We start from the raw sequence: 8,930 nt of genomic DNA, 5'->3' as shown, positions 1-8,930 counted from the left end.
CCCTACAAAAATGGTTCTGCGCTAAGAGTATATATTCACTGCTAGGCTAGGACCTGAGTCTGACAGATTTGGATTTTTCAAAATCTTAGCGAAAAGCTTCTATTTTGAGGGCATGCTAAACTTTCACACAAAGAGCAGAAAAACTGGATGGATAAACGCGAATCAGGGGTCTTGAAAAATTACGAGACGGTGATATGGCTTTGACAGCATTGCTTTACTTTGGAAATCTTGTGTCAGGAAAAAAACAACAGCAAAATGTAACCTCAGCAACTGCGAAAGATTATTTTGAAAACAAGTGACTTCTTAAAGTCATTGATGTCCTTTTTTATGAGATTTGTCTTTCTCCGCACCCTAGTGCATCCTTGACGTATCAGGCAGCATGTTCCCTCTCGTTCCCTTGCTTTTGCTTCCCAACTCAGCTATTGCTTTTTGATTTGACATTCTGATCGCATAAATTAGCCCAGAAAATCTTGTATTTTCCTGTAACTCATAGTTCCGATGGGGTGTTTGGACTTCCAGCTTCTCTTGTTTATTCCTCCGTACTACTTTGCCCTCGTATCCCATATGGATGATACTTGCTTTTATGCCTTTGTTTATAAAACTCTCTGTGGGCTTTAACCCAACCTTTCTCAGTCCCAGTTTGGAAACTTCATCGCACCGTTCATCGCACCGTTAGTAAGTCTGTTTTTTGCTCTTCCTGTTTTCTCCGAGATGTCTTCTGTCCTTGTCCAACAGCCATGGTTAAAGCTTTTCTGATGGCAGTGCCTGAACAGCTTTCCATTTTCCTTCTGGCTCCCTCCATTCTTGCGAGAGTTGGGGTCCCCGCCATCTTGGCTGCCAGCCTCAGCTACGGTCTTGATGGGAGTACCGGTTCTTCCCGTTGCCTACAGAATTTGAAGGTCATCCAGCTGAGCTGTAATACTTCTAAACCTCTCTTTTTCATTGGATGCACAGGGCAGCAGTCTGCCACAGGAACTCAGCAAATTTCATGGGCCCCAGTAGAGTAGCGGAGCAGACACGGAGGATGGAAAAGAAAATACGTATATATATGAGTTTGAGCGAGTCCAGAGGAGGCCACAAAGATGATCCGAGGGCTGGAGCACCTGTCCTGTGAGGACAGGCTGAGAGTTGGGGTTGTTCAGCCTGGAGAAGAGAAGGCTCCAGGGAGACCTTAGAGCAGCCTTCCCGTACCTAAAGGGGCCGACAAGAAAGCTGGGGAGGGACTTTTGACAAAGGCAGGGAGTGCTAAGACAGGGAGCAATGGCTTTAACCTGGAAGAGGGAAGATTTAGATGAGATATTAGGAAGAAATTCCTCCCGGTGAGGGTGGTGAGGCAGTGGCAGAGGTTGCCCAGAGAAGCTGTGGCTGCCCCATCCCTGGGAGTGTTCAAGGCCAGGTTGGATGGGGCTGTGAGCAACCTGGTGTGGTGGGAGGTGTCCCTGCCCATGGCAGGGGGGTTGGAACCAGATGGCCTTTAAGGTCCCTTCCAACCCAACCATTCCATTCTATCGTGTTTTTTTTTTAATTTTATTAAGGTTTTGTCCTTTCTAAAGCAGCTTGTTAGAGCAGTAGTGAGTTATGCTTAGAACTTTCCATAAACTCTCCATATCTAAGGTACAGGTGTGCTTGCTATCTGTGCAGAAACTTCTCAGGTGCCCAGTGTGGTCCTTACCCCATCGGTTTGGTGCTTCTGCAGGCACGCTGAAGGCATTTCAACCTGGCATAGGCATGAGTGTTTGTGTGGAGGGAGGGACATCCTGCAAACAGCTGTTCTTGCTTTGCCTTTTTGAATATTTTAGGAATAACATCACATTTTAAGATTTCTCCCATGAACAGTTTTGCATGGAAAACTGTAGAAAAACAAGAGATTTTGGATTTGGAACAAAGGCTTCCAAAAGCACATACCAAGACGTCTGCAGACGTTCAGTTGTCAAAAGAAAAAAAAAAAAGGGAAAGAATATTCAGTAATAAAGAAAATCAGTCACATGCCAAGAATATTAACCAAATGACCAGTAAATGTCATCTTCTCTAACAAATTTTAATTCTCCGGAATTGCATTTATCTCCTGTATTGACACATTACAATTCATACACGTATCTGCTGAGTGTACCATTATGTGCTCTGGCAGCTTGTAATGAATCCTTCTCTTTGGGAAAAGAACAGATTTGTTTTGGTGATTCTTGTTATGCCCTTGTTATCCCGGGCATAGCTGCCGCTGAATTCTATCAACCTGTCTTTCTTCTGCTTGTAGAACTTCTGCAGTTTATTTTATTTTTTTCCCTCTGGTAAATGTGTCAGCTTGATATTCCAACTTTCTTACAGCTGTAAAACTTGCTCATGCCTTTTGGAGTAGCCGGTGTTCTGGTACTCGATGTGTTGTGTTGGAGGGCCAGATGAAATATCCCACTGCAAGTGGGTGAAGTAGTTGTTTCTGTGGGTGAAGATTTATTGTATGCACTCTGTGTAAAGCTGGAATTGAAGAGTTCTGAAATCACAGAGCTTAATAAAAGGATGACAGGTTTTTTTTTGTGAAATATAGATGGTGTTTCCCATGAGCCATTTAAAACTCAACTGATGCCATAAATACAAAGAGTGAGACTTAAGGACACTATGTCTGATGACCTCTCCTACCACTGCTAAGCTTTTCCCAAGAGTTCAGCATTTAAGAGGTTATATTGGAGGAGATTTTTTTTTATAAGTGCTCTGAAGGTTACCATCCTTCTAAGCCTGTGGGTTTTGCCTATTAGTGTCTCGTTTGGGCTGTTGTCAATCTTGATCAGCACAAATAAATCACTGCAGCTTTCTGGCTCCATCTCATCTTCAGGATTTTGGAACGCTACGTCCAAGATCAGATTCCCGGCGCAACAGTTGTGGTGGAATCCATAGGCGCGCGGAGGTTTGGAGATGGATACTCCGAAGAGGATTACACCAAGTCTGACCTCATGGTCTACGCAATTGACCCGCAAACAAATAGAGCTATCATGAGGAATGAACTTTTTAAGTAAGTATATTATTTGTTGCTCTTTCTGTATTTCTATGGACTGTTTTGAAGCCTGTTGGTCTGTCTCTGTTAGCAAGCAGTTCAACACAACAGGAACAGAAAAATCATCTGAAGCAGTTGGTGCGTGCCCTCTGCATTCCCCTTATGTGCAGCTTGGGAGTTTACAGCTTTACTAGGTTCAGTCCATTCCCTGGAGCCGACTGGCCCCAGTACGCACGATTTAGACATTGTCACCGTGAGAGCTTGCAGTACGTTTGGTCCACGCTGGGGAGGAGCTTCCAGTTTAAATTCCTCCAAAGGAATTTACTTTCTGTGTACCAAAACTACTCCGTGATCTCCAAGCAAGGGCTTTGGTGCTCCAGTTGCTGACCTTCAGGCTTTCTGCAGTTTCCGTTTGGAGCATGTCTCCTTCTCTTTTTTTGTGGAAACCGAAGGAGAAGAAAGGGAAGGGGAAGGAAGAGAGGTGGTGTGCACCCAGTGGGCTGAGCAGACAGATCTGCATGGGCCTGTCCCACCAGCTGCTAGAGGAGATGGTGAACAGCAGTAGACAGGCCACTTATAAATATAATTTTGTGTTGGTTTGCTTTTTCAGTCAATTTCCAAAGTAGCAGTTAAATGCCAGTGTCACATAAAACGTAAGAGACGGCTTTTTATTGACTGACTGTACTCACAGCTTGTTGCCAGTGAACGGGCCAGCTCTGGTCGCTGCAGCAGAGCGGTTTGGGTGCCGCTGTGCCTGGGCTCTTGCACCTTAGCAGAGCTCCAGTGGGATATCACTCTGGCACGCTACTGCTTTGGGGGCCAGAGGTAACTCCGCGCTCTGCCTACATAAGAATAGAAGCCAGAGATGACACGGGTAAGGAAATGAAATGAAGGTAATCTCTTTACGTGGGTTTTTCTGAGTCATCGCTAGTGGCAAGTAGGTTCTAAGACAAAATTAGTATCTCAACCCATTCGGCTGCCAGTGTATCAATATTGCTGTAGAATCATTTTGTTCGAAAATCTATTTTTGTGTTTCAGCATCCTGCATATGATTCAAAACAATGAAAATGCAAATCAGACTCTTCTTCTAAAGCAGCCGCTATCTTTTGGGATTTTTTGTGTGTGTTTCACCTTTGTGTTTGCTTTTTATCTCAGTGAAAACTAGACCAGACTGTTCCATGATGGTATAAAGTAGCATGTCAGTCAGCAGCCTAAAAAGCAAATGGCTGAGAGCCATCTCGGTGGACTGTGATTGAAGAAAGGCTTGTTCTCCCGAGCTCTTAATTTAGTGCAGATGAATTACAGCATACTAAAGCTCTGCATATATTCAGAGTTTATAGGTTGGAAAAGATCACTGTGATCAGTCTGACCTAGTATAATAAAGACCATAGGAACTCCCAAAATTAATTTTGCTGGAGCGTGTCTTTCAGCAAAGCAACTGCTCAAGAAAATACAATCAACTACAACCTTTGTGTTGTTATTGCAGGGTAATTATTTTTACTGTCAAAAATTAGGCCTTTTTTTTTATTTATTTGTCTAGATTCAGTCATAGAGTTTTAATTATGACTTCAGGTGCTAGATTGAAGCAGCCTATTGGTGCTTTCAATTTCTAGTTCCCACCAAGGTCTAGGCTTATGATCACATCATCCTCTTAATGGTTTTTTCTTGAGAAATTCCTTGACCTCTGCAGTCTGGGCTATGTTTTAATTCTTTTAATCGCTTAGAGTTTTCTCTGAACCCTCTCCAGTCTTCCAGCATCACTTTCTGAACTAGGAATATGAAAATCAGATGCAGTTTAGCAGTGGTAGCTTTCAGAGGGGTGGCAATACAGCCTCCTTCTTTCTGGTGGCTGGTTTTTGTTTGTAGGCATCTCCATGGTCATGCTGTTTAGGTCTCGGTGATGCACTGGGAGTTTTGTGTTCACTTGTCCACTGCCAGAGCTGCTGATTGTTCCCAGAATGGGATCTTTGTGATTTTTTGTTCCCAATTTTATTCAAGAGTGGAAGTGGAAATTAAGGAAACTTGGCAGGAAGCCAGCAGAAATCCCTGATAGATAACTATTTTCCTTTCTCTCTAAGGAAGAGTGCCAGTAAATCTGCTTGCGGTGCTCCTGTAAGTGACCGTTGTACCCCAACCCACTCCCAAAACTAGTCGCAATAGAATTTTTCTTCCTGCCTTACAACCAGACTATGTCCTGATCCCTCTTTATCATTACTTTTCCACTTTTACAGCTTGTAAATTCATTGAGGTCTGTATATTTTTCTTCCAGTTGTAGCCAGTTTAGAGTATGGCCAAAGCGGGATCCCATTAGAAATGCTCACGGTCAAAAGGACGTTATTCGGTGCTGTCCAGGTTCAGAAAATTTATATGACCTCGATGACAGTTGAAAATTCTGACACCCCTCTACTCCTCACTTTGGAAAGCTCTCTGCAAATCTACCGTGATTAGTATATGAAAGTGAGCTGGTATACGTGTGTGGAGGCGGTTAGCCCTTTCAACTCCATAAAAAGAATCTTTTTCTGATGCAGACTCTCTTCATGGTCAGAAAACGTGTCCCTCTTCATTTTGGGGTCCTTTGAAAATACAAGGACGGCTTTTCAGGGATGTTTGTGTGTCCAGTGAAATACACAGAATAGAATAGAGCTAAGATAGGTTAAAAAGCAGTTTTTTCTAGTGTGAAGGGCGGTTATTCATTTGCCTGGTCTGCAAATGTATGGGGTATCAGCTTAGAAACAACCTCATTAAAATGCTCCATGTGCCTGCATTCTCAGCTTTTTTTTTTTTTCCTTCTCTTTTTTTCTCTCTTCAAAAGCTTTTAAATATTTAAATCAGCAAAATCCCAGGGAATGCTTTCCTGACTTTAGGGTAGAGGCCAGCAAGTGTCAGCTTACTAAAATAAGGAGAAAAATGAAGCGAGAGTTTTGTAGCTTGACATCTGAAGTTAACAAGTTTTTGCTAGCAAGTGGGTGAACCTCAAGAGATTGGGCTCAGCTCAGGTGCTTACCCAAATCTAAAAAGGAATTCCTTCTGTGACCATCATTCCTGGAGTTTTGACCTTTAGAGGGATACCTCAATGCTCTTCCTTGCCACAGTCACAGGACACAATCGCAATGGATGTCCCCTCATTGGGGAGAGGTTGCCAAGAGTCACAACCGTCCTTCTGCCAGCCAGCAATCTGCTCCACATCCTAGCAGAAAAGAGATCAATAGGAGAAAAGATCGTTTAATAAACTGGGTATGATGGGAGGAAGATTAGAAAGTCAGGAAGAGATGAGGCCCCCTGTTTTAAAACCCTGATTAGCACTAAGGAATATAAGTTTAGCCGAGGTATTTACCAAGTGTTCAAAAATTTCATGATGTATACAGAAGAGAGAACTGTACCAACAGCACAGATTTAGCACATCATTTCTCGCAGTTGTGATTTTAACACAACTTCCAACATTATTGTGTATTGGAAGATACCTGTGGCTTTTCTTAAATGGGCTTTTTGGGAACACCCTGCTGCGTTTCTGCTTATAAATCGTAGTGGAGGCCCTGACTTTAATAGAATTTACGTCACTGTTTGAAAACAATTATCTGCGACGATCTTTTAAGGAATGTGGGGGCAAGCTGAGGACAGAGTGGAGCCGAGCGACCTGTTCCCCTTTGCAGGTGGCGTGCTGCTGGGATAGAGGCAGATCTCACTGGTGACTCATCCTGGTTGATGCTGGCAGCCAGGCACCGGTCAGAGCAGTGCTGGGGTCCCAGCGGTGCTTGGCTTTACGCTGGAGCTGGGCGGAAAGGGTAGTCCACACAGCTAATGCCCATCAGCAGCTGAGCAAAGTCACGCTCGTGACTGGCTCCAGAGCTGCATTTCTACGAGAAGGAAACCCCGCTAAACCGAAGCTAATGTTTGAGGCTTCCATCATCGCCTCTGGGAAATGTCGCTCCGATATGTCAGGTCATGTCCAACAATCATTTATGAAACGAAGAGATACAAGGAGGTGCAGTGTGCTCTGGATGTGCTGGATTAACTCTGATGTGCACAACGACATCGTGCGCACAGGCCGTGCCGTACTCGCTGCCAGGCTGTTTTGGATGGGCTGCCTCACAGCCAGAAGTCCCAAGCGAGTAGCCCAATCCCGCGTATTTGCATTCAAGTGAAATGTTTGGCTGGAAAACAAAGATGTGATTTAGGAGTCACGGACGTAACAGCCGCGCTGTGTTCGGCACTGCCAGCTGGGGAAAACCCATGCGTCTCTCAGGACAGGCTGATTTTTCCCTATCCTGTACTTTGTAAGACTGATACACAGTGCGAGATTCATACTTTTCCTGAAGACTGTTATGACTGATTACCTGATGTTTTTATTGATCGGGAATCTGTCTGGTTACACCGAAAAACGGGTCTGAATAGTAACTGTGCTTTGTTATTTCTTCCCTCTACCACAGACTCCTAAAAGACTTTGAGGCCACTTAAATAATTTCACAGACTGAAATGATCAGCCTCCTTTTTTATCTTTTATATGAAAGAGCATTTGATTTAGTGGAGCATAAAAAACAGTTGAATCCAGAAAATTTCCCCTGCATATATTAAGAGGAAAATGTCCACCATTAAAAATAAAATGCTTACCCCATCTGAATCTTTTGCACAACGTGTCATGTTTCATCATGGAGTAAATGTGCACGCTTGAGTTACGAACCTGTTAAAATAGGGTTTGTCAAGAAACTGCTAACAGAATTTTAACGGGGTGATTGTTAAAATCATCCAGAGATTTAATGCTGTCCTACTTGAATGCTTTTGCCAACTCAAAGGACGTGTAGCATGCGCCAGTGACATCTAGCGCACCACAAAAGAATTAGAGCTCCGTTTATACTCGGTTTATGTCTTGCGAACCATCGTTGCAGGTCTTTAAGCTGTGAAAAGGGATTTTTGCTCAAATACCAAGAAAATGTTTTGCGGCAGAAATTAAGGAATCAGTTGTGAATATCACCAGAGCATACTCATACAAAGGGAGAAGGTTCTTCAGAACGCCTTGGGTTGCTTTTTGTGAGAGCGTGGGCCTGTGAGTGAGCAGCCACTGCTGCTCTTTGAAGTTGGTGTCATGAAACCAGCACCGTTTCGTCATTCAGGAGGAATTGTTCTGCACGTTACGAGATGCAGCTAATAGGTTACACACTCAGATCAGAGCACGTTCTCCCCAAAGTTCCAAAACAACGACAAAAAACCACAAACAGGGACAAACAATGCCATGAGGGTTTATCAGTAAATTAATTTGAGAGAAAATCAGTTGTAAGAAATTAACACTCTTTAAGAAATGATCTTCTAGGAGTGGAATTTCGGTCTCATGATCAGACTATGGAAATAAAAGCTATTTTAGACTTTCTTTAGACGTTCAGAGTTTATATGCAGAAATCCTTTCAGAATTTTTTTTTTAGCTGTCATTTTTTGGGTTTATCTCAGCATTTTTCACCTGACTTACTTGCTCCAGGAGAACCGCTGTACATGTAAGGGTCCGGGGTTCCGCTATAGCTCAGTGCCAGCAGCATCCTCCCTCATCCTAATTGGTGCCTCTTGCTTTGATCTTTATAGCTGGAGCCTACTGCTCGGCAGCTTGTCAGGCAGTCAAGCCTCACTTCAAAAGTGATGCAAGAATTTTTGGTTTTCTTCGGAAGTTAAAGCCTTGGCCAATAGCTTTTTTCAACTAAAGCTTTGGCCAAAATACTTTTTCAAACTCCTAAAGTAAATTTCTGTAACAAACTGTGCTGGGTTTGGCTGGGATAGAGTTAACTGCCTTCCTAGTGGCTGGTATGGGGCTGTGGTTTGGATCTGTGCTGGAAACAGCGTCGATAACCCAGGGATGATTTAGTTATTGCTGAGCAGGGCTTACCCAGAGCCAAGGCCTTTTCTACCTCTCACCCCACCCCACCCACGAGGAGGCTGGGGGGGGGGGCACGCCCAGCAACGTGTA

At 43.7% G+C, this 8,930-nt stretch overlaps 1 protein-coding gene across 1 annotated transcript in view; it reads left to right on the top strand.

The window, feature by feature from the left end:
• Positions 1-8,930, top strand: part of LOC104157882 (protocadherin-15-like) — a 79,867-nt gene that overhangs the window by 43,659 nt on the left and 27,278 nt on the right. The window contains exon 6 of the mRNA XM_009695431.1: positions 2,825-3,001. Within this exon, the coding sequence (XP_009693733.1) occupies positions 2,825-3,001 (177 nt within the window). The remainder of the gene's footprint in view (positions 1-2,824; positions 3,002-8,930) is intronic.

The sequence above is a fragment of the Cariama cristata genome, unplaced genomic scaffold (assembly GCF_000690535.1).
Source record: "Cariama cristata isolate BGI_N322 unplaced genomic scaffold, ASM69053v1 scaffold2290, whole genome shotgun sequence".
NCBI classification, from domain to species: domain Eukaryota; kingdom Metazoa; phylum Chordata; class Aves; order Cariamiformes; family Cariamidae; genus Cariama; species Cariama cristata.
Note: the sequence above shows the minus strand (reverse complement) of the source record. Positions and strands in the feature narration are given on the sequence as shown.